The 26566-nt window shown below is 45.6% G+C and overlaps 1 protein-coding gene and 1 long non-coding RNA gene across 7 annotated transcripts in view; one reads left to right on the forward strand and one right to left on the reverse strand.

Annotated features, from left to right (window-relative positions):
* The window catches only part of LOC135916679 (E3 ubiquitin-protein ligase SHPRH), a 375022-nt gene that overhangs the window by 335239 nt on the left and 13217 nt on the right, over positions 1-26566 (forward strand). For 4 of the 6 annotated variants that reach the window (XM_065450123.2, XM_065450124.2, XM_065450121.2 and 1 more), the window contains exon 21: positions 6164-6250. The exons of 1 other annotated variant lie outside the window; for it this stretch is intronic. In XM_065450123.2, the coding sequence (XP_065306195.2) occupies positions 6164-6250 (87 nt within the window). Of the gene's footprint in view, positions 1-6163; positions 6251-14495; positions 15130-26566 lie in introns of those variants that run through there. One more of the 6 variants, XM_065450125.2, reaches the window with a different exon arrangement.
* LOC135916680 (uncharacterized) lies at positions 491-17190 on the reverse strand. Its single transcript, XR_010569029.2, has 3 exons — positions 16969-17190; positions 13027-13140; positions 491-636 (listed from the first exon to the last, which is right to left on the reverse strand). It is a non-coding gene; the product is annotated as an uncharacterized lncRNA (long non-coding RNA).

Here is a 26566-nt window from a genome sequence, read left to right on the forward strand (position 1 = left end):
GGGATCAGGCCACACTCCAGGCCTGTTTATGCAATTTTATCAACACACGGATTTTTTTTTTCTTTTTAAATCCGGTGGAAAATTGCGCGGCACCGGGATTCGAACCACGGACCTCTTGCACGCAAGGTGGGTATTCTACCTCTACGCCACCGCTGCAGCCCAAAGCAAGGTATATCTGTAGACAAGCTGAAAAACACTCATGGAAAAGTTATAAAGTTAAAATTAATCGATGAACAGCTGAACCGCATTCAAGAGAATGTGGGACCAAGTTTGCAAGTTTAGGAGTGATTATGCTCCCTACACCATTCCCATACTCTCAGCTCCAGGCATGCAAACAAGTCTACAGGAACAAGCAGACACATTAGGCCAGCACAACTACACCATGTCTAGTTCAGCAAACTATACCGCTACCTTTCTAAAACACCAACAGTTCGCAGAAAAACAAAAGCTTTCGACAACGGGAAGTTCAGATAGGCCATTTAATGCCCCTTTAACTCTCTATGGAATAAACAGAGTAATTTCTTCTGGTAAGAAGACAGCTCCTGGTTCTAACAAAATAAATTACACTATGCTGGCCCAGTTGTCCCAGAAAGTAGCGGAGGCCTTGTTGCATTTCTTCAACGAGATCTTCAATGCCTGAAGAGGGGAAAAAAAGCAGTTACTGTTCACTTCGTGAAAGCGAAAAAGTCACCAAACACTCCCAGCAGCTATAGACCTATAGCACTAACAAGTTGCCTGGAAAAGGCTCATGAAAACATAATAAATATAAGATTGACATACATTCTTGAAACAGATAACTTACTAGATACACACCAGTATGGTTACAAGAAAGGCTACTCAACAACTGACCATCTTTTATGTTTTGAACATACCATACGTGAGGCATTCCTTTACAAACAACACTACCTAGCGGTCTCTTTCGACCTAAAAAAAGCGTACGACACCACATGGAGGTATGGTGTATTACAAGATCTAGCAACACTAGTAATATGCGGCAGAATGCTCAACTGTCTGGCCAATTTTCTATCAGACCAAACATTTCAAGTCTGTATGGGTACAACATTGTTCTGAGTCTTTGTCCAAGAAAATGGTGTCCCACAGGGTTGTGTAGTAAGCACTGCGCTTTTCGTAGTGAAGCTGAATTCCATAGCGCCCGTGTCATGTTCTTCTTTGCCTGTGTCCTTGTCTGTTTAGCGCTGTCAAGTACATTATTTATTTCGGGAAATCCTCGGTGCACGCACACTGTTAGGAATGGCCGTACGGGGTGACAACGTGCCAGCTATTTCAGCCCGCTGCACGTGTTTCTATCCAACCGGACGGGGTGCATTTCAGAGAACTGTGAATAAACCGGCAGCCACGTGGCGCGGGGTCAGCTCAGGAATGTGGTACTTGGCCGCGCCACCCGGGACAAAGCAGAGTTCTGCGAAGCCCTCTGACGTCGGCTCCGGACCTTTACACCTGTGTGTGTCTGCAACACGAGTATGTGAGCCCGCCTCCTCCAAAAAGGCGGGTCATCTTCGGTGACGTCGAATGATGACTGGACGAACGTTTCCGTTCGCTTGGAATCAAGGGGGGACCAAGTGCTTATAAGCAGTGGTAGTTGGCTGCTAGGGTGTGCTCGTTGTCGGGAGCTGAGTGCTCGTTGTCATGCTCGAAATGTACTCGTGAGCTGTGTGCTCGTAAGCTGTTTGCTGTATGTTAGTCTTGCGGGCTCCATATGGGAGTCACGCTAGACTGACGATGTATGTCTTGCCAAAAATGTTAATATGTAAATAAATTCTGCCCTCCTAAGTCCCGACGAAGAGTCAAGCTCCTTCCTACAGCTACGACTGCCAAATCTTACAACACACACGCAGTCTGCGTTCCGCCCCACCGCACCGCATGCGGCTTGCTCCGTCGATTACTTTACTCACTCACTTCATTGTCGCATGTTCCCCGCATGCCGACCACGCACACACGCCTTCCATGTTCTCCCTCCCCACCACACATTGTTGCCTACCGTCCCATGCCTGCTACTCTACACAGTTGCCTACTGTCTCGTGCCTGCAACTCTACGCCACCTGGCGTCGACCCGGTACCCTCACAGATCCCCTCCTCCCCCCCCCCCTCCCTTTTATCCTGTGAGGAGGGCTTCCAAGGCACGTGATAAGGGCTCAGCTGGTCTGCATTTGCAAGTCCTTTCTGTTTCCCTGTAGCTGGGTCTGAGTCTGTAGGTATTGTGTCCAGTGTGTGCAGTGCCACTCTAAATGGCCCTGTCCGTCGAGGGGCAAACTTGGCTGTAAATCCAGTGTATGCCTTACTTAGTGGGTTCGTGTCCCGGAGAACCAAGTCTCCAACCTGGAAGGTAGCTGGAGTGCGCTTTTTGTTGCAATACTTTGCCTGGCTGGCTTTTGTTAAAGTTTGGTGGTCCTGTGCAGAGGCTCAGCCGTCTTGAAGGTACGTATCCAGTTCAGCAGCAAGGGCATGAGGCACAGAAAGGGGCACCTCGGTGCCAGCTGCCTGATTTTGATGGCTCCATGGGTTCCGTAGTTCTCGCCCATAGCACAAGAAGGCAAGCGTAATGCCAGTAACTATACTTTCAGACGTGCGCATTGCAAATGCCACTTCGAGCAGCATTTTGTCCCAGTCCCTGTGGAAAGTGCAGTAGCCCACGAGGCATTGTTTAACTGTTGTGTTATGGCATTCCACAATCTGTCCTGCTGGTCTGTATGGGACTGTGTGGCTCTCCTTGATTCCCCAGTGCTGAAGAATGCCTTTCCACAGTTTGCTTATGAATGGTTTGCCGTTGTCACTAGAGATGGAGCTAGGCACACCATGCTGGCAAAAAACATAGATCATTTTATCGATGATCAATTTGGAGGTAGGCGCACGTAATGGGAAAAGCTCCACAAACTTTGGGAACTTCCCAGCACCACCAGGGTGTACTTGTGGCACCGAGGGGTTGTGGGCAGTGGCCCAATAAGGTCGCCACTTAGCTGCTGCATTGGGTGGGTAGCCCATGAACTGTCCATCAGGCCTTTTGGTTTTTGCCATTGAAGTTTGAAAGCCTGGCACTGCTGGTAGCTGTGGATATAACAGGAGATATCAGAGCGGATACCGAGCCATGTGAACTGGCTCTTCACATGTTTCCAAGTTTTAAAGAAGCCTAAATGCCCACTTAGGGGGTGGTCATGCTCCATTTTCAGTGCCATGTCTTGTAAGTGTTGGGGAAGCCAGGCGACCTTACATTCACCGACTGTGTACATAAGGATACCATTGTTCAAGATTTCGCTGCCATCAGCTAGGTCCTGTACCCTCTTAGACTCTTTAGCATCAGCAGGTAGCAGGCCGAACTCTTAGTATTGCAGCAGCTGCAACAGCAGTGAATCCTTGTGTTGTTCCAACTTGAACTTTACGGTGTCGGTGAATGGGGACACATCAGTCACGTCAACAGGGGCTACTAGTTCAAATCGAATGGTTTGTTGTGGCTCTTGCACTTTGATTGGAAACCAGTCCTCCGCCAAACAAGGATGAGCAGATTCGGAAGAGGGGATGGGGCACCTGCTTAGTGCATCCGCTGGGATGTTGGCCTGTCCTTTATGATGCCTTATGGTACACTTGAACCCTTGTAATCTCAACACCCAACGTCGCACTTTGCACGATGTTTGCTCAGTTGTAAACATCCAAGCCAATGATGCATGGTCACAATGCACCTCAAATGATGTGAATTCTACATACGGTCGGAATTTATCGGCAGCCCACACCACAGTGAGGCATTCCCGTTCTTGGATAGTATAATATAGTATTGACACATGAACTCGTTTATATTTTACGGGTGAGCGCTTTTATCGTCTAATAGATGTTATCGCTCAGCACAGGACGCGTCTACATGTATTAAAAGTTTCTAGAATGTTATCAATGCTTCTGTCCGCTGTCTGTTGTCGTCGAACCTTGTCTAATCTGATTGCATGCCTGCGTGACGCGAACGGCATAGAACTTTGTGGAAGGCACGCGGCTCCCAGCGATTACTCTGGAACATTCGACAACTGATCTATAAAACCCAACGCGCTTGACTTGCTGATCATATTTCAGCGACCACCGATCGTATTCGCCAGCATTGCTCTCCTTTGCTTTTGTGGGCACAGGTTCGCCCAATAAAACGCTAGTTTCGCCATTCACCTTTTGCTTTGTTCACCATCACTACCACGGGACATTTGGTGGAGGTGCTTTGCGTTCGTGTACCGGACACCCCCACAAAGCCGTGACCCAAGCCTGAACGTGCAAGACAACACCAGCGTCGCCAAGAACCAGCGAGGTAGCCGCAGGCTGCAAGGAGTGCCCCCGGAGCACGAACTTTTGCCTGAGACGACCAGGAAGATCGTCACCCAGTCAACCCCAGTGGCAACCCCAGCGGCCCCCATCGTGCTGCAGCAGCCCAGGGAGCCTCCGACGTTCCGCGGTTCAACATTTGAGGACCTGAAAACCTGGCTTGAGACGTATGAGAGGGTCGCTGCATTTACAGTTGAAACAGCGACGACAAACTTTGACATGTCTTTTTCGCATTGAGAGATGCCGCTAGGATGTGGTTCGAGAACCGAGAAGCTGCCTTAACAATGTGGGACCTGTTCCGAAGCGGCTTCCTGCAGACATTCACGAGCGTCGTACACCGCAAATAAGCCCAAGCACTACTAGAAGCCAAGGAGGAACTTTTCGCCGGAATGGTACGGAGCCCACCGAAGACCGTCGATGTGTTTCTTCACGAGGCCACCAGCATCGAGAAGACACTGTAAATGTGGAACTGGCAATTCAACCGCCACACAAACTCAACAAACTACGCTGGAGATCAGTCACTTGCCACCGACGATCTGCGCGAGGCTATCCGAGCGGTCGTGCAGGAGGAGCTACGGAAGCTGTTCCCCTCATCACAGCCTCAAATGGCTTCAATTGCCGATGCTGTCCGTGAGGAGCTCCAACAACCACCCGAAGTAGCCCCTGAATCACCGTAGCCTCAGCCGCAAGCAATGACATACGCCGCTGTAGCCCGCCGTCACGTTCCCTCTCCGTGCCCACGGCAGGGCCCAGTGACGACACAGTTCCGTCATCTGCCACCACCCTCGCCACCAGCATGCCAACTCGTCACCCAACACAGCATTCCAAGGAAGACTGACGTTTGGCGCGGCCCCGACCACCGTCCGCTTTGCTATCACTGTGGAGAAGCCGGGCACATCTACCGTCGATGCCCATACCGAGAAATGGGAATCCGAGGGTTCGCTGTTAACGCGCTGAGACCAAAGCTTGGCGAACGACCTCGCGATATCGCTAACTACCTCGCCGCCACTCAGTGGAGCCCTCGACGACCGAGCGCCGACGCATCACCAGCCCGGGGCCACTCTGTGAGCCCATATCCGGAAAACTAAAAGCAGCAACCGATGGAGGTGCGGATGCTGTTTGTCGAACTGACGAAGATCCTCTGCCGCCGCCAAAGACGCCTAAGACATCACCTAATCACTTATCACTAGTAATCCATAATCACTACTACTAGTGATTATGGCAAGGCATTTATTTCCCAAATTCTCAAGGTATTTCTTTTGGTCAGTGAAACCACGCACAAATCTACTTCTACATGTCATCCCCAAACCAACGGCCTTACTGAGCGTTTCCACTGCACACTGTCTGACATGATTTTCATATATGTTCATCCTGACCACACTGACTGGGACCACAGTGACGTCTCCCTGTGTGCATCTGCATGAACTGCTGTTTGCATTTCGGCATATCTTGTAAATGGCGTAGTGCATAAACATTGCATGACATACAATTATGACTTGTATGGTGTATAAACTTAAACATTGCATGGGATTACTTGTTTCATAGTATGACAGTGAAGACAATTGTATGCATCATGTTTGTTTTATTTTTACATCATTATGTTAAACATTTAGTATTTGTACTAGATTAATTGTCAAAGTGGTAGCTCTAAATTGTGAATTTGTGCATGATACCAGTGAAAGACAGGTACCGGCTCTCAATTGATTGCATATCTTTTGCTGGTTTATCGTGTCAAAGTAGCACACATGGTTTTCTTCGCTTCTTGGTATTGATACCTTTTTTTAGAAATAAACTTGTCAAATATGTTGGCTTATACATTTGCTCTTGGTTCTTTTCCATTTGGTCTCTCTTACAGTGGTCTATTGTAATTGACGTCTTGAAGAAATCATTGGAAGAAAATGAAGTGTCCTACATCATTCTTAAGCCAGGACCAAACTTCAAGGTTTGTACATCTCATTTGAGCAAACTTCTGTATTTTTTTCTTCCTTTTATCTTCCTCCTTAACATCTTTCGTATCTAATACCCCACACTCAATTTGTGAGTTGTCCTTTACATGTGCTCAGATACAGGATCTTTAGCTGCGAACAGCGCAGTTTCGATCAACAATCCTGAACCTTTGACTCGAAGGGCATACCTTGACAACTAAAATATACAAAAAAGAGTTTATGATCCAAATATTTCTTTGAAATAGAAAAGAAAAATTTAGGTTCGGAAGCAGAGCGATAGCAAGGTCTTAGAATAAACAATGTCCTATGCACAGCTTACATTAAGTGAGCTGCAACGAAGCGCAGAAAGAAACGCTACCAACGGCTTTCTATTTTTGTCCAAGAAAATTCGAAAGGTGATCCTAGAAATTTAAAAGCCTGTACAAAAATCTAGCATTGTGCTTTTCAAGGTAATAGACACTAACTCCTAAAGATGCCAACAAATATAGAAGATCTGAGCAAAGGGCAAGGTTTGAGCAAGATCTGCTCTGTATGTGAAAACAAACAGCGCTTGTAGGGGGATGGGGAAGAGCTGTGCTCAAGACACTGTGGTATGCATTGCTCGGAGCAGAATGATTGTTTATGCACGCAAGCTTATTCGAGGCAGTGCTGCTTCATCATACGGCTCTAAATGGCTCACATATGAGCTCAGGTCCGATAATTCAAGGCAGAGGTAATGAGCAGATAGAGAGAAAAGGAGAGCGATGGTTAGGTGCTCATACTTAGTGCATGCATTCTGCTCCAAATTTCAAAGGTTTGATGACAGATGCACACCTTGCTGGTCACCTCAAAGACCAAAAGTGGCTGTTTTCTCAGCAGTCCTGGTAACAAATTCTCTGATCATGTCTTCTAAGTTGAGTGTGGTGGTCCTTTCCTTGTGAACAGGCAAAGTGAGAAGATGTGTGAGCCTCGTCTGTGTCGTGCGGTTCCACTAGTATATTCTCATTCGGCGTAAAGTGCTGAATGAGTGTTCTGCCGAAGCTAGAGATACAGGTACAGAAAGAAGAAGTTGCATGTATTTGACAACTTGGTCAAGCAGCTCGTGGACTTATTCATATTTTGCCTGCAGGGTCTTCGAAATGCTTTCAATTGATAAAGACTTGACATTGGACAAAAATAGAAGGCAAAAGTAGGAACTACACCGAGAGATGGCTTAGATCAAAATTATCTGTGTGCATGCTTAATGCCGTGCTTAGGTCATCAGCCAAGAATTGTCTTCCTCTGGCACTGTCAATCTGCGTGCCTTGTAATTTCACTAGCTGCTCCATGCCAGACTGATCAAAGTGCTGCGACATTTCACTCTTAATAGCCTCAAGGTATTTCTTGTGTGATGCTGCTTTGGGATTGAGTAAGTTGGCGAGAGAGAGACGTGTTGGACATATCAAACCTCCTCAGTGGCTTTGTAGGCTTTCCACTACTAGGCTCCTTCAGACCTAGCTGCATTGCAACAGCACTCGTGTAGTTCCACAACTCCTAACACACGGTTTCAGACCACAGGCCTCGCACAGAGTCTCTGCAGCTTCTTTCACACCTGCAGCATGGAACGTTGAGCGTTTGAGGACCTTTGCTAGTTCCTCACACGGACGAAATAGAGCTATGGAGATATTTATTCCCAACAATGTTTCAAACTTTTCCAGGAGTGTTTGGTGTCTCTTCAAAATGGCTTTGCTGTTGTCTGCCATCGAGCCTTTTCCTTGAAAGATTTCATTCAGTGTTTCTTGCACCCTGGCATAGTTCTCGGTGAACCTTTTCATTGACTTTACCCAAACTGTCCACCTTGTTGGGCAAAGTGCCAGAAGTCTATCTGGCATTCACTCTGGATCATCCGATTGATGCCGTACTGAGGGAAAAACAATACATTAATAAACAATTTAGTGCTTTTTTAAATCGAAGCTTTCTTGGCCTCTTCCTTCGACTTTCCCACTGCTGCTGCTGCTGCTGCTGCTGCTGCTGTGGGCTGCTGCTGTTGTGCACACCGCGTCAGGGGGTGGTTCAGAGCGTGTATATAGATTACAGGTGTGAGTAAGAGAGGAAAGGCGACGGGAGAAACTCATTTTCACCCCACCGCGTCGAATGCGCACAATGCCCTCTGGAGCTCCCTGGCCATTGCCACATTAGCTGCTTGACAGCTGTAATTATCTGTGATTCCCCTCAGAAGTATTGCAGAAACTGCAGTGCTTCCCTTTCTACTAACGTGCGAGGCCATAGGGGAGGCAGATAGAACTGTAGAGAGAAGAAGAGGAGAAGAAGGAGAGGGAGTAGGAGAGGCAGTTCCCATATAAGAGAGGGGGGAGGTGACATGAGAAGGCAAGGAAACCCCACTACTATACGACAGCGGTTGCGGGGAAACAGGATAAGCTTAAGAGGAAGCTTTAGCTCGGGCCCAACTCCGAGGTGGCCTATTCAAATACGCGTAAAACGCAAAAACGTTTTTATGAGATAACCCCTGGACCAATTTTGATGAAATTTGTTGCACTTGAAAGAGAAAGTTAAATTCTAGTGACTGTTGGAAGCGGAATTACGATTTAGGGCTTGAATTTTCTTAAACCGATTTTCAAATATTTGACCGTTTAAAAAAAAATAGAAGCACGAAGTTTACAAATTCATAGCTCTGCATCAAGAACCGATATCGCGGTTCTGTAAACGGCATCCATTAGATCATTCAAAGCGGACAAATTCAACATGTCATTTTACATCTCACATGAATTTGTTGCGTTGGTTACAACGGTATTGCAAAAGTTGTATTTCCCTATGATTAAATTTTTTTTTATATTTACGTGTAACATAGCGATTTTGTCCGCTTCAGATGTACTATTAGATGCAATTCACAGAATTGTATTATCATTTTTAGTGGTTGAGTTACAGAGTTGTAAGCTTGATAGTTTCATTTTCTGAAAAGTTTAGATTTTTGCCAATTTTAATAAAAAATTGACGACCTAACTCAAAAATTCAAAACCAACAGTCACTAGATCTTAAGTTTGTCTTTTAAATGCAACAAACCTCGTCAAATTTGGTGCAGTGGTTGCCGAGAAAAACGAATTCTCCTTTTACATGTATTTAGGTAGGAGCACTCGAGCTAAAGCTTCCTCTTAAGTTCAAGGTGCGGTACAGTACGTTGTTGCTATTTCTGAAAAATGAATGCCATAAAAATATGCCAAGTGGACAAATTATGCAGGGTGTGCAGAAGCAGAGCCGCATTAATTAAAGCGCACCGCAGGTCCAGGAGACACTACAGAAGCGGTCGACCATCAAATCAACACTTCTGTGCCCGCCGCATTAGCTTTGTGGCTATGGCATTGCTAGAGGCCGGGGATTTGATCCCAATCGCAGCAGCCGCATTTCAACGGGGGTGAAATAGAAAATGCACATGCACTTAGATTTTGGGACATGTTAAAGAGCATCACGGTGCCAAAATTAATCCAGAGTCCACCACTACAGCTTGCCTCATAATCCAAGTGGGGTTTTGGCACATACAGCCCCATAATCCAATTCTAGTTTAATCCTTCTGCCACAATGCGATGTGCTATGTGAAGAAATGACAACGCTCTACCCTCTCAGATGTTATAAAATATGGCGCACAACAACACCTCAAGCAAACACCTCTTCCTGTGTGTTCTGTGTACTACACAGACAAACAGCAGTGGTGCACGCAAGGTAATGTTTAACATCAACTCACCACTCTTGTGTTAGCCTAAACGTTGAAGAAATTAAGCTTTAGCCGTCAACATCACCGCTAATTATCGTAAATCAAAGCATCCAGCACGGAAAGCTTTGCTTACATCGGTTCCCACAGTGCATGGGATCTGCATAATTTTTTTATGCAAGAATGACTTTGTAAAGATAGTTTATGGTACTCTAAGCATTGTCAATGATATCGCAACTCTTACTAGTTTCCTGCAATATAACATCTAGGCAATGATTACTACGGTGTACATAGCTCAGAATCACTAATTTTTTACAGTGCAAGCTGTTATGGGCTAATTCTAATAGTTGTTTTGGTTGGTGATGGCGTCTGCTGCCACTGCCAGTGTCCTTTGCATCTATCGCTGGCAATGAGAAAAAAAAAAATCTCAGTTCCCGCCGGGATCGAACCAGGGCCCACTGCGTGGAAGTGAGGTACTCTACCATTGAGCCACGCCAGTGCTTGCTAGTGAAGGGAAGGTGCACTAGGACTAAGGCGCACTAGCTGCACTAGGACTAAGTGTCCTAGCGCGCCAGGAGACACACAATGTGAGACGCGTGCCACTTAGCGTCAATACGTGTGTACTTTGCATTGCACTTGCATACCATGTAGCAGTTTATAGGTTGCAGTACAAGGCAGATAGAGAAGGTTTGAGAAAGAAAAAGAATAATAATACGATAGCATTAAGGGCCCAGTGTCGCGGGAAATCTGGCGTCTGCAGCCGTGAAAATCGTCCCAAACCACTCATCTCGAACCATGCAGGACATCCGCATGGCACATAGGCATTACTGAACTAATTGACTTTCCCAAAGTAAAATGTGCCAGAAAATTCATAAAGTACGATTTAAACACAACCTACAGATATGGTAGCGTCAAATTGTAATTTGAATACACGAAAAAACATAATTCTGTTAAGCGAAAACCTAAACACAAACACTTTTTCAGCTGCCGTTTGAGGTCTATCTTAGTAGAAGCGGTGCTGCCCGCTTGGTTCATTGCAACACCATAAAAAAAAAAAGAACCAGAAAGCTCACCTTCATGCATAGCATTTGCCACCAGCATTTCCAGGAAAACATTACGGTTACATAAGATGCAGTTCCCGGCAAGTGTGAGAAGCAGTCGGGGATCTTTGAATGCTATTGTGTTCCACTCTTAAAGAGGAAGCTTAAGCATCCTTGCAAATTTTAAGGAGAGGTGTAAAAAATTCCTAGAATGGAAAACGTGTATCGCATACTTGACTGAATCAAGCAGGCCAGGTAACTGTTTGTCACTGCTCTGTTTCAAAGGGGATGCCAATAAATTATAATCATTGTTATCATCACCATCGTATTATGCTACTTGTCACATGAAGTGAGATGCGCACCACATAGCATCGATATGTGCACACTTTGCATTGCGGTTACATATTATTACACCAGGTGGCATGCCATGTAGAACTTCATAGGTAGCAGTACAAGGTAGATAGAGAAGGTTAGAGGAAGAAAAAGAAGTTCAAGGAGGTGTACAAAAATGCTGGATTAAAAAAACATTTATAGCATACCTGAATAAATCAAGCAGGCTAGGTGACTGTTTGCCACCACCCCCTTTCAGAGGGGATGCCAATAAATCATCATCATCATCATGAGCTTCAGCTCGTGCGATTTGTCACAACTTGACCTGTGCGCCACAAGTGTCGATACAGGCACATATTGCATTGCAGTTGTGTTGTATTCCATCAAGTGTCCCAACATATAGCAATTGCACGTAGCAGTTTCATGTTGTATGTAGCTGGCCTGGTCAACTCAAGCAGGCCATGTGATTATTTTTCACCACCTCATTTGAAAGGGGATGCAAGTAAATGAGCAGCAGCAGCAGCAGCTAAGCAGCAGCAGCAGCAGCTAAGCAGCAGCTAAGCAGCAGCTAAGCAGCAGCTAAGCAGCAGCTAAGCAGCAGCAGCAGCTAAGCAGCAGCAGCAGCAGCTAAGCAGCAGCTAAGCAGCAGCTAAGCAGCAGCAGTTAAGCAGCAGCTAAGCAGCAGCAGCATTGTGTGTGACATGTGCGCTGTGTAGTCTTGATACCTGTGTTTACTCTTTCATACACATTATTGTGCCTCTTTGCAAGAGATGAACCCTCTAGTGCGTGCTGCCAGAAATGGAGCTCCTATGGAGATCCTCCTCCAGCTTACGCTGTAACTGTGCTGCAAGAGTCGTGCAGGCCTCTGACGTTTTTCTGGACTCCTGCAAGACAGCCGGATGTGCTGTGGAAATCAAGGTCAAGACACAAAATCATAACTTTGATGGCCATGTACAGCTTGTCAACCCTGCTATTGGCATGTTGTACAGGTCAGTATAGTATTCGTGGACATTGTGTGCCCTGTCAGCCCAATGCACGCAGATGGAAAACTCTTCACCTGTGACATATGTTCCATCAGCTATTATGCTGTAGAACTGGCTACAAACCACATCTCTAACAATTTGCTGCTGTATCATGTGGGCCAGGATCTCAACTCATTCTGCACATCACGGCTTATTAATTTGTCTATTTTTGCCATCCACTTCCTCAATGCTGGAATATCTGACTTTTGATCTAGCAAATCATGTAGATTTTCATCACATTTAGTGCACCCAATCAGAGCTAGGCCCGCGCGACACAGGTAGCGGACGAAGTTTACAATGGCATATAGTGCTGTCCTGGCTTCCTCCTGCTGCTTGCTGTACTGCTGTGTTAGGAGCGGTGTTACACGGATACCCCTCTGCCTAAACAGGTTGTGGTTCAAGGAATCTGAGTGGAACTGGCTTTTTGTCATGGCGTCAGAACCTCTCTATAGCTTTTTCCCAGTTATTAAAATCAGTCTTCACAAAAGCTGGTTCTACTGCTCCAGGTCTGCAACCCTTTTCCTTGGAAAATAAAATGTGTTCGTGACAAAGCACTATATCTCTTTTGCTGTCATAAGGTACTCGTGCGAATTTTTCTAACCAATCCTGCTGGCAGCACCTGTTACTCTTGTTTCTTGAAAATGTGTAGCTTTGGGAAGGAAGTGAGCAAAGGCTGGATGCAACTGACTTGTCCTCACTTGGTTTGCTCCATGGTGATGGTGAACTCCCGCCACCAAGCAAGTGTGTGCTGCCTGCCTTGCTCAAGTCCACTCTTATTTCAGTTTGGTCAACTGGCCCCGACATCGCAGGCGCTTTTACAAAGAGAAGAAATTAACATTTAGTACAGTAATCAATGGGCTTAGTTGGGGGACGTTCATTTAGTGCGCAAAATTGGAGCTTAGCCCACGTACAGTACGATCATGAAGAAAATAAGTTTTTTACTTTGGCTGTGTTGTCATCTTGGCAGACCTGTAATGGCTCTATGCGAATACTGAGATTGGATTGGAAAAACTTTCAGAAGTGAATACTGAGTCTATCCTCCTTTTAAAATTGTGGAGCACACATTATAGCCTCAACACTGGAGACAATTTGCCTGCAGAACAGTTTGTGGACAATGGCAATGACTGGGAAAGCTGGACGCAATCAGGCTGTATTCATTGTCCGATAGCAATATCTATGGCAGCCACAAGTTTAGACAAGGTTCCTGCGTAAGTCAAAAGATTTAAGTTGCATCCATTGGCTGCTATTTAAAGTGCAGTTTTATTCGAGAAGCCTTACTGTCAGAGCATGTACTTTCCTAAAATGGCTGCATTGCTGGGATGGAGACTCGGGACAGGCACCTACTAATAACAACACAAGATCAGGAAGAGAATAAAAAAATTAAGTTTACACGTGCGCTCAGGAAGTGTAAAGAAACATGTGCAGGCATTAGATGTAATACCTTCTGGAGTTTCATTATTTGCACAAAACGGTTTTGGTGCTGGCAGAAAGAAACTGCCTATCTTCTGTTGAAAAGCCAGCATCGTGGTGCACATATGACTCACGTGCAACACAATCCCTCTTAGACTGAGGTGAAGCAACACGAATTGATACAGACTAGATACTAGAATGCCTGACATGACTTTACATGGTTGTCGCTGCCAGTAAATTATGTAAAGATGATTGGTTAACAGATGATTGGTTTGTAGTCTTCATGATCGTTTAACTCTTTCCCTACAGTGGGGAAAATAGGTGTTGTTTGTAGGTTATGCCAGATTTTTTTTCAGAACAACCTACTGCACTCAATATATTATGTAATACGTAAACAAAAAGCAGAATGAATGCACTTTTCATGCATAAATGTTTTAGTCCCAAGATACATGTCGTGAAAGAGATATAAATTGCCGGAATCAAGATTGTGGGATAAAACTGAACAATGTAATACAGACATGCTTGTATCTACTAAGAAACCAATGTTACAAAAGTTATGAGATATGGAAAATGTATTGCCATCTAATAGGCACTATATTTGAAAAAATTTTTCATTGGACAGGTCTTCTACTACAAAAATTCAACTGCAAGCACTGCCTTTGAGCGTGCCATGTGGCAAAGTAGTTCCTTGATGTAAAACATAGCGGAATGTTGCATGCCTTGCGGTAAACTCTTGTTCTCGGTTTTCCTGTCGTAGAATTTCTTGCAGTTTCTACAAGTCTCCATCTTGGCAGGCTCTCAAGCACTCCAAACGACAACAAAGAGGGGCCAAAGCATAAAGCAAAACTAACAGGGCTGCGGTTGCCAATGTTCTCAGCCAGTTTGCATCATCGTCGCTCTCAAGAGTCAAAGTCCGACAAAAAGGCAGAATCCTCAGACTCGCGGTTGCTCGATTCATAGATAAAATCAGCTGCAGATGCAGCGGAATCACAAGACTTGCAATATCTTGAAGCGCGCACGTGTGCTGCTTCCAGAGGTGGCCATTTTCGCTTTCTACTTTGACAATTGCAAAACTTTGGGACGCGTCTAAAAATCACCGCCAAGTAGGAAAAATGCAAACTGCTTAGGAAACAAAAATATAGTTCTCCTCCTTCATATCTGATGGTGCATTGTGTCCGTGAGTGGCATGGAAGGTCTCTAAAGCGGCATTCCAAACCATTGACAGCGGGCTAACGATGCCCAATGGCACGGTAGGGAAAGAGTTAAACAATATTAACAATTCACAATATTATCCTCTTGTGCATTAGTATTTATTTTTATCACAGCAAAGATAGTGCGATGTGGAGTGTGCGACAGCGACAGGTCCCGGCAGGCGGTGCCGAGGATGCCGAATGCAAGTGGCTGGGTCATGCAAGATTACACAAGACTCTTCCACCAGTGTATCTTAACTGCTTGGCCTTTAGGTGTGCAACGAATGCACCGGTCAAATTGTTGACATATTCGTGATGCAATTGGCATATATAGGCATGGCGCTTCACTGAGCAGATGGTGCCCTTATATGTATAGTATGTGTTTGCAATCATGAAAGAGTGCAAATAAAATAAATCAAGAAAGGTAATCATTGCAACATCATGTTTCTTTACAATAATTGAGGTTGTTAATTGCAGTGAATGTTTCATCAGGTAGATGGTTGTATTGATGCCCTAGTCTGGTGTTACACACTGCATTGAGCAAACAGATACTTTCCTTCTACATCTCTGCCCTAGTTATTTGCATGCATTGTTGGTGGTACATGCCAGATGCAGGCCTTAAGACAGTTGGCATGCCAGCGTAATACTCAAGCGAACTTTGTGGAGTTGTGTGCGGTGTAGTTGTTGCACAATACTCGGCTCATTACTTGTTTGCGTCTCAGCTTAATGCTACGCCTGCAGCCATGTCAATCATGTTCTTGACAGCCCAGACACAGCGAAAAGAAAGCTGTTTGAAAAAGAAGTTTCAGGAACTGACAGGTGCTGCTCACTGAAAACTTGGGCTTCAAGTTGGGAAACTCCACAAGTGGAGTCCTTGCCGAATTTTGTCCCTGACATGTCTCAGGGTGGATCAACCACCGCTTTTCGCCCATTTGACCCACCAGCATCATCAAATGAAGATGTATCAGAGAGAAGGGGTAGTTAACATGAGAGATATTGGGAGAGATGTAATGATGATCAACTTTTTGTTTATTCAACATGGCAGCGACAAGCACTAAATGGGGCCATGACTAGCTAGGGGGAGCAGGGATGAAAGACAGAGGGAAGGGTGGCGGTGCGGGCTGAGCCCCATAAAGGAAAACTCTGGGGGGGTGAGGCTCAAGCTCCCTTAGAGTCCCTTAAGGACCAAAATTTTGGACACCTTACAGCGCATTTAAGGCAGCGTTTTAAGGACGTCTTACAGTGCATTTACAGCACAACATTCTATAATTTGAAAATAGCAATATTTTGGCTTTTATACATCGCTGGCATCACCGCTGCATGGTAATCAGCCATGTTGCTGGCACCTCCTCACAACTGAAACTAGTGAAGTCTAGTTGATCCAGCACTGATGGCACGCAAACTGCAAGACAAGCCAAGCACGGCAAGCTTATCCACTTATTAAAGCAAAGTGCTCTCTAGAATTCCCTGGCCATCGACACAATGTCCTTTGGAATGCTGTAATTACATGTGAGCCCCCTGCAAGAGCATTGCAAAAGCTGCAGTGCTTACCTACGTACTCATGTGCAACAGCCCAGAAGGGAGATAGAATGGCAGACAGAGGAGACAGGGAATGCATAAAGCCAACACCATGACGAAAGAGGTGAGTGATCACCTTTTGCTTGTGGTCGCTTGCATACATAAGATGATTGCAGGAGAAGAGAAAGGCTCCGTCAGAAATCATGCTTCATTTGTGGTCTCCAATAAAAAAGACACTACTACTAGACATGGCTACAGTTGGGGACAAACTACAACAATAATAATAATAATAATAATAATAATAATAATAATAATAATAATAGTAATAATAATTAAACGTATGGTACAGCACATTTCTGCTATTTCTGAAAAATAAATACAGTGCAATACTTTACTTTGTCCATGCTGACAACTGACTCGGGGCATGCAGAGGCAAAGCCGCATTAAAGCACCACGGTGGCAAAATGACTATATGCAAGTGGTGGTCCAGCATCATCAACACTTCAGCCACGATGTCCCTACCCTGCAACACTGGGAGACCGTGCTGTGTGACCGAAGGGTGGCCAGCGGGTGCTGGTTCATCGGGCATGGGATGTGGCAGCAGGTTTTTTTCCTAAGGCTTCCATAAAAGGATTTCTTTGTCTTACCAACCATGCGATGGGCTGTGTGAGGGAATGACAGTGCTAACCTTCTTGCAGACTGCATACAATGGCACACAACAACGGCTCGAGCAAACCTGTCTTGCTGTGCACTTTGTGTACCACTTAGATAAAGGCTAGTGACGCATGCAAGGTAACATTTCACACCACATCATCACTGTTGCATGCCATCGAAATCACCGCCAAATACTGTCAATGAACACAAAGAGCACAGAAAACTTCCCTTACACTGATTCCCACAGTGTGTGGGATCTGCATATTTTTTATTTTTATTGTGATAGCAATTATGTGGACACTCCAAGTGAATTTATGCCATTGTTGTCACCGTGAGGTTTCGTACGCACAGTAGAACCTCATTGATATGTTCCCGCTGCGTACGGTTTTCCCGGTGCCAACGTTCACAATCGAGAACACAAAAAAAGACCCAATAGAGTTACGCTCGTTTTTTACTGATTCATACGTTCCCGGAAAACATGATCTTTTGGTACCAATGTTCAGTACGCCGCCAAACTGTGATCGTATGATTTGTTTGCCGGCCGCTAGATCCCATGTAAACAAGAAAATGCGTGAGCTGCGCACAATCGAGAACAGTACATAGCTGCCCGCTGCGGCAGCTTCACCGCAATACTGTCCCACCCGTCCCACATAAAAACGTCGGTGCACACTCAGTTTGTCATCTTGATACCAGCGAATCTCCTAGGTCGTTGCGCGTAGCATTCGCAGCTGTCAGCACCAATCCTATTGCGATAAGCATCTTCGTGTATCTGTTTCACAGCATGTGGTGCCATCGGAAGCGTAGCACATAATTTTCATAGGCGATAACCAAAACATGTTGTCGTTCCCGGCTGCAGACTGTGCGCGTATACATTTTCCGACCACTACATCCCATGTGAAAAAGAAAAGGGGCGACGTGCGTGCAATCGAGACCAGTATACGGTTGCCCGTCTCACATGAAAACAACAGTACACACAGTTTATTATTCCGGTACGAGCAAATCTCCGCCTGGGTCATTGCTGCCCGCATTCACAGCTATCCCTGCCAAACCTTGTGATAAGCATCTTCACCTGTCTGTTTTACAGTGCATGGTGCTTAGTGTCGGTGGTAGTGTATTGTGCGCTTTTGTAGGCCATAATTCAAACGTGTTGCCATTCCCTGCTGCAGGCAGCGCAATATGGGCATCACGTTTTGATTCAGCGGCATCCGGAGTTGCCCAACAGCTCGATTTCGTTTCAGTTTTCCCGTCACCCTCTTACAACACCACGCAACAGGAAAACAAGACGCGTCTCGAGCTGCCGGAGCACCACCAGCTCGGCGCGCGTTGGCATCTCGTGCCGCAACGATCCACGCGACACCTCGTTTTACGCAGATTTCAGCAATAGTTGAGTCTGTCAGATTTCTTGAGTTATTTGGATTGTACATTTTCCCGGCTAGTAAGTTTTTTTCCAAAATGTATGAACAATGTTCTACGGTATTTAGGTATATGTGTGCTATATGCCATGCGTATATGTGACATGCAGTATATGTGGGTTATATTGCCACACCATTCTATCACTAGAGTTGCTCATACCAGGTCTCACATTCCCGACAAAATTATTCCTCAGAATATACAGAATGGCAGCCCACAAACAAATATGAAAGAAAACACCAACAGCGTGCATCTTTTATCTGAAATCTTCTCAGACTTATAAAGTGCAAAACAACAGCAGAGCTCAAACCTGAAAATGTAATTTTATTGCTGCAGCTGTGTACTACCTCTGAGATGGGCCCAAAAAGTAGATTTGAAATATACCAAATACAGAAAAGTGGTAGTAAAGTTGCTAAGAAAGACATTGGCTTTAATTAATACACGTGAATGAAATTTTCCGATGGCATGATTCAAACAGAGGACGCCTAGCACAACAGCTCATTTTTACTTAGCTTATGTATATTTCAATCCATATTTCCATTACAGCTACGAGTCTTACACTTCGTGTGATGTTCTAACATGTTGCTATGGCATTCATTGCTTTTCCTTTATAGTGAAACTGTAACATTTTAATCGAGCTGCAGCTTATTACCATGCAGTGTGCTCCTACGCAGGTATTTTTTTTCTCCCATGCAAAATAAGAGTGTGAAGAAGTAAACAAAACATCCTGTTTACGTCTCCATTCTTTTTATTTAAAGCCTAATTGTAAAGTATTCTTGTGTGAATTCTGCTGGTGTTGGCTCTGCTCGATATATATCTCGATATATATCTGTATATGAATGGCGTGAATGCACACATGACCTGACATGAATAAAACAAATGTGATCACATGAATTACATGCGTGCCATCACATGAATGCCATGAATTACATGATATGACATTAATGACAATGTCATTTCATGTCATACTTGTCATGTCATGCACACCTGTGTTGCCTCACATATTCTGATACATATATCTAGTTAATGAAATAACCATGATGCCATCACCTCATGTCATTTGTGTAATTCATGTGGTGCATGTCATTTTATTCATGTCATGTATACCCTGATATATATAGTCAAGAGTTCAACGAAAGCTCGTCTGGTCAGGTAACATGATGATGAAGAAATTATGGCCACTGACCAAGTCAAGGTGAAAAAACACACAGAGACGTTTCGGGACCCGTACGGGTTCCTTGATCACAATAAAAGCGGGCAAGAGCCGCAAGTTGTTTTTATGCCAAAATGTGACGTAGGGAACGGGTGTAGTTAGCAGGAAGATTTCCATCAGTCCTGTTGATACTGTTGTCAGTAGTTTGAATAAATAAAGATTCTAACAAGAGTCGCGTCATCGAATTCTTTTCCTTAGCTATTATAGCAGCGTTTTCCCAATCGATGTGGTGACTGCGATTATCGGCGTGTTCGGCAAGGGCGTTTGATACTTTTTTTTTTCTTGTTGGAGACGTCCCTTTCGTGGTCTTTTAATCTTCTCGTGAATTTGCCGGTTTCACCGATGTAGCTGCAGCTGCAGTCTGCACATGGTACCTTGTATATGACACCGGGATAATTCTTGCTTTCAAGCCGATCCTTTACGTTAACAAGCTGATTTCTCAGCTTGTTGGATGGCATGTGGGCTATTCTGAGATCGTATCTTGAGAATAAGCGGCTAAGAGCTTCGCTGACGCCAGGAACATATGGGACACCAGCGCGTTTCATGACCGACTTGCCTTGAGACGGCTTTGGATGGAGGACCCGGGCTTCCATTTTGTCAATAAACTTCTTGGGGTACCCGTTCCTGGATAATTCATGATGAATTTTCTTCAGTTCGTTCTGCATTTCGTGGTCACTTGAGCAGATGCGTGTGGCCCGCGTCACGAGAGATGAGACAACGGATTGCTTATGGCAAGCCAGGTGGCATGAATTGCCCGCTTGCCCGCTTTTAGTGTGATCAAGGAACCCCTACGGGTCCCGAAACGTCTCTGTGTGTTTTTTCACCTTGACTTGGTCAGTGGCCGTAATTTCTTCATCACCCTGATATATAATTTGTTAGAAAAGGGAACTTACATTAATGACAATCATGACATGAATAATGTGCCATTCATGACATGAATGTTATAAATGTGATGACTATAATGGTTTGAATGACATGAAATGGATTCCTTTAACCGGATATATTCTGGATATGTGCAGACATTAATGACATGTCATAAAATGATTGGCACGAATGTCATGGTCTGTATATCAAGCCATGACATGATTCCCATTAATGTCATAGCATGCATGACAAGAGTTGGATAAATTCATGACATGCATGCATGGCATGACATGGCATGCAGGCCCAGTAGACCAAGTTGTCTACTAACTAACCCAGGTCGATGACTATATGCTCATGTTCGTAATGCCTTGATTGATGTTGCATCATAATTCCAGCTTCGTAATCTGACTCTCGCCTCTAATACTCGCGTGCCATCTGTGCTCAAGCGAGGTGGCATGCATATGAAAAGGTCATGGCATCTCGACAGCAGAACACCAGCTCATGGTTGAATTCATTCAAACAGCGCTTGAAAGGCAAGTTTCCCATGAGCATTGATTTCCGAGTGCAGGAAAGCAATGTGCTGCCTCCGCGTTCCTCTGAAAGCTCATACCGGACTTTCCTGGCCCTTCTTGGCATTACCAGGCCACTTAATCAAACATTGAGGCATGCTCTTCAATGGTGCAGTAGCGTCCGAGTACAACAACGCTGGATCGAATTCCACTAAGGCAGCATCATCACGGCTTTGCCAAGGTGACTATTGCACCATGCCACTTATCCGATTGGCCATAAGAGGACACGGGCTTCAGGTTGTGCTACAGTTTTGCCTTCAAGTCGCCTGTTTGTCTCCTCCAAGTGATTCCACATACTGTCGTCAGTGAGCATTCAGTTTCTGCGTTTCTTGACTATCTCACACCTCCATGCTGCTTGTTCACATCAATTTGCTCGTTTGTAGATACCATGCAGTCGTCATCACGGTCATCATCTTCCTGCTGCGGTCGTCATACATGCACTCTCATGTTAATTCTAGTTCACTGTACTCGTGTCACACTCACAAATACTGGATTTACGCAAAGATATTGGTCAACCTGGTCACGCTTTGTGGAACTCCAAACAATGGCTACATAGACAGCTGCCTGCAAAATGCTTTGCGTAACGCAGGGATGGAAGTGCAACACCAATGTACCATCTTTCACCAAACCACCGAGCTGCACCAACTTGCGCCAAAACACTAACTTCGAATGAAGTCGCTAAATTTTGCGGAACGTTCGTGTTCAGTGACAACCACAGAGCCATATGTTGGCTAGCATTTAGCCCTATAAGCCATGCTAAAGCAATTCTTTTGAGTGTCGGCATTTGGGTATGTTTGGTGGTGCATTGAAACTTGGTTGCGCAGAAAGGAAAATAATTTGTACTACTATACATTGCATTAAGAATGTTTTATGTACAGTAGAACCTTGTTGATATGTTCCCGTTATGTACGTGTTCCCGGCGCCATTGTTCGCAATCAAGAACACAAACAATGACACAATAGAGTTACGTTCATATTTTTAAAGGTTTATGTGTTCCCAGTAAACACGATTTTTCAGCACCTGCGTTCAGTACGTCACCAAACTGCGATCATATGATACATTCTCCGGCCGCTAGATCCCATTTAAACAAGGTATGCACGAGGCACATGCGACCGAGAACAATATATAGCCGCCCGCCAGGGCAACTTCACCACAATACTCACCGGCCTGTCTCACGTGAAAACACTGACACACACTCAGCTTCTCATTTTGGTACCAGCAAATCTTCTCCGGGGTCGTTGAACGCAGCATTCACAGTTATTACCGCCAATCCTATTGCGATATGCATCTTTGCCTATCCTTTGCCTATCTGTTTCACAGCTTGTGGTGCCATTGGAAGCGTAGCGCATGCTTTTAATAAGCAGGAACCGAAACACGCCACTGTTCCCTGCTGTAGACTGTGGTCGTACACGTATTCAGGCTGTTGGATCCCATGTGAACTAGAAAGGGCGCGAGGTGCACGCAATCAAGAACAGTATATAGCCGCCCATCGCCCATCTAACGGGAGAATGACTGTGCGCACAGTTTCTTATTCCAGTACCAGCAAATTTCTCCAGGTCCCATTTGGGATGTCCCATTTGAGTTTCTAACTACGGGACCTTCTTCTGTATACAGTCGAACACGGATATATCGAACTCGAAGGGGATCACGAATTAATTCGATATATTAAAAATTCGATATAAAAAATACAGGCCCAGAGGCGACCTGTGGCGGACGATGACCTACCGATCAGCACATTCAAAAATGACAACTGTTTCCACACACACTACGCAACGTAATGCTTTATTTGCCTGAAAAAAAATCGCTTATGTTGATCTGCTTCTTCACCTTGCAAATGAAATTAAGACGCCAACCTCGATCTTATCAAGGCTGTTCAGGTGCGAAAGCCCGGTTCCTTCCATGTCACCGCAACAACGGCGAATCAAGCTGAACGCGGCCGCCACATTAGCGGCGGAGTACGAGCTTGTAGCCGCCCCCTCGTCCGGACGATCTTTGTCGCCACTCGAGCTGTCGGCCTGGGTCCCTGCTACTGCAGCTACAATGTTCTCGTCGGCGAGGCTCGCAACAGCCTGAACATTGGTGTCACCGTTCACAAAATCGTCAGGAGACACTTCGGCTGGAACGGCAGCCTCCGGGAAAAGGGACAACGCGCAAAACGCGTCGTCCATGCACTCGTCGCCGTCACCGTCTTCGCAGGTTTCGGGAAGTTTGGCCGTCACAAGGCCTGCCTTCCGGAAGCAGTTGGCCACGGTATCCTGCTTCACGTCTCTCCAGGCCCCCGTCATCATTTGAATGGCCTCTAGCAGGTCAACCTTAAGCTCGGTGCCCATGCGGAGGTTCACCAAAAGCCTATCAATGAGTCGCCTCCTGTAGCCGACTTTGAACGACTTAATGATGCCCTTGTCGAGCGGCTGCAACTTCGCTGTCATGTTCGCCGACAGAAACTTGAGCGCGATGTTTTCAAGCTCGCAGGTGGTGTGATGGGCCGAGCAATTATCGACGAGAAGGCAAGCGTGACGCCCCGACTTGCCCAGTTCGGCGTCCCACGCTTGCAGCCATTCTGTAAACAGCTGACGCGTCATCCACGCCTTATTGCAGGCGTAGCGAACGGGGAGCTGCTTACAGTTTTTGACGCAGCGCGGTGCCCTTGCTTTGCCGATCACAAAGGGCTGGAGCTTTTTGAGAGCCATCCATGTTTGCAGCGAGCAGCACGCTCACGTGGACTTTGCTCATCTTGCCCCCGTGACACGTGCTGCCCCAGACGTCGAGCATCTTGCTGGGCAGCATCTGCCAAAACAACCCGGTCTCGTCAACGTTGAAGATTTCCGCGGGTGAAAACTTCGCGCAAATTTCCGGCCATTCCTTCGAAATCCACTGCTGGATATCCTATCTTGGCTGATGACAGCTCCGCTTTCCCCAGAAATGGTTTTGCCAACTATCTTGTGGTGGTTCTTAAACCTCTGCAGCCACCCTGTGTTGTCGGCGAAGTTGTCATCACCGAGTGCAGCGGCAAACCATTTAGCTTTAGCCATTAGCATTGGGCCATGCACCGGAATGTTCTTAGCCCGCACCTCTAAACCCCACGCATAGAGGGCCTTTTCAACTTTCTCGTGGGCAGGAGTGTGCACACGACAAGCTCCCGACGTTCGTTGCTCCGCCGATTTCGACTTTATGTCCGCCTTGTTTTTTAACAAGGTGCTTAGAGTGCTCCGAGGAATCCCGAAGTCGTCTGCCACCGTCGCACTTTTCTCGCCCGCCTCAACACGCTGAATGGATTTCAGTTTTGTCGCAAAGTCCAGTTTCTTCCGCTTCTTGACGATGCTTGTGCTTGCTGCGGCCATTGCTTCCGCGTCAGCCAACCACGATCCAGTCACACGTGTCGTGAGACGCACGCAAAACAATAATGAACACGAAACACAAGAATGCGCACAAAACACAAGAATTCACGTGCGCAGCCTCCGCCAACAAAGCGCTCGCGATGGCCACCTCCGAGGGCGACAGCGACGTACGAAAGGCACGAGCTGTGGTTGGCTGAGCAAAACTCGTGAAAAAGCAACAGGAAAAAAAAGGCAAAAGGTGGAGGCCGTCGGCGCCTTCGTTCCTGGCTACCTTTTCCGAGCCAATAACTATGGTTACGCGGGAGAAGGATGAGACATTGGGAGAGAGAAAAAAAAGCAGTTCCGCAAGTCGGAGAGCGTGCGCAGCGGGAGTACAGTCCGAGCCTCCCTCTCGCTCTCACATTTTCCGAGCCTTTCGGGGGAGGTGCGGAGCTCGCGGGTGCAGTGAGTGCCGAGATCGCGCGGTGTTCTATATATCCAATGGCGGGTAAAAACATCGTTCGATATAAACATACGAATTTCTATACTTTAACACAGAATTTTCAAGGGGATAATTTACGAGTTCGATACAGACAATAATTCGATATATGTGGGTTCGATATATCCGTGTTCGGCTGTATACTTATCATGTAATTATCCCTATTTTTGTCTTGAATAAAACTGATTCTGATTCTGATTCTGCCCGGGTCATCGCACGCCGCATTCACAGCTATCGCTGCCGAACCTACTGTGATAAAAATATTCACCTATCTATTTTATAGTGAATGGTGCATAGTGCTTGGGAGCGTACTGCACACATTTAGTAGGCAATAATCCAGACAGGCCGCCGTTCCCTGCTGCAGGCGGTGCAATGTGGCCATCACGTTTCACTTCAGCGGCATCCGGCGTTGCCCCCCAACTTGATTTCGTTTCAGTTTCTCGTCATCCTCTTAAAATCGGAGCACCACCAGTTCGACGTGCGTCGGCATTGCGTGCCACGACAGTCCGCGCGAGGCTTTGCATTGCGTAGATGTCACCAATAGTCGAGTCTGTCAAATTTTTTAGGTACTTCGGATCGTGCGTTTTCCCGGTTAGTATGTTTTTTCTCACGTTTTTTTCCAAAACGTGTGAATGAGGTTCTGCTGTTCTTATGCAGTTGCGTATTATGCAGACCAGCTAAGGATGATTTGAACTGGCACTCTTTTTATGGGGCAGTCAGGAAACAGAGCCTCACTCTCAGTTGAATGTTTTAGGCTTGTAGCGCTTGTAGTATCCTTATCCAATAAGTGCGGTAATTGGGGTTAGCTAATTGTGCAACTTAAATATTAGTTGCTTATGCAGAAAAAAAAAAGATCTCTTCATTAGCATTAAGCCTATCAACATACAATGGGTGCTGTTTGCGTAAATTTCATGGTACTTCTTTTTTCTTAGCCTAATTTAGTTGGCATGTCCAGTATGTAAGTTAATAGTGGTTTCCAAGGAACATATATGGGTTTCCATCGTCAGGTTTATAGCATTCTTTTCCTTTAGCGAACCTTCCACTACCTTGCGGACTTCTGCAGAACTGATTTGCCATAACTAGCGTTCTGCGAAGTCAACTAGAAAACATCTTTTCTTGATTTGTCTGTCTTTCACTCATGTTGAGCTCTACCTATCATGCTCCAAAATGTGCATTTTCTCCAAAACTAACAATTCCTGCTCCAGACCTGCTCAAATGTGCCATATTTGCTGCTCCCAGTGCTGCTCCAAAACTCCCTTGCCTATTCCATCCCAGCAAAACGTCATTTCCCAGATTGTATGGGATCTGCACAATTATTTTTTTTTTGCATTGCATTCTCCCCAGTTAAATATGAACCAACTTGCCCAAATCAAAGTCTCGCTTGAAAACTTTAACTAGTGCTAATAAACCGAACATTATGCACTGCTTTACAATTAAATCCAATGAATGACTCAATCAAAAAGCAAGTATACAGTGCAGTACAAACACGAACAAGAAGCCAATAAAGGGCAAGTATGATAAGCAAAAGCTCAGCGCTATAATAAGTAGTAGGAGAGCACATGCTAGAAGTAATAAGCTAGGAAAACAATGAAGA

Source organism: Dermacentor albipictus, chromosome 5, assembly GCF_038994185.2.
Source record: "Dermacentor albipictus isolate Rhodes 1998 colony chromosome 5, USDA_Dalb.pri_finalv2, whole genome shotgun sequence".
Taxonomy (NCBI): Eukaryota; Metazoa; Arthropoda; class Arachnida; order Ixodida; family Ixodidae; genus Dermacentor; species Dermacentor albipictus.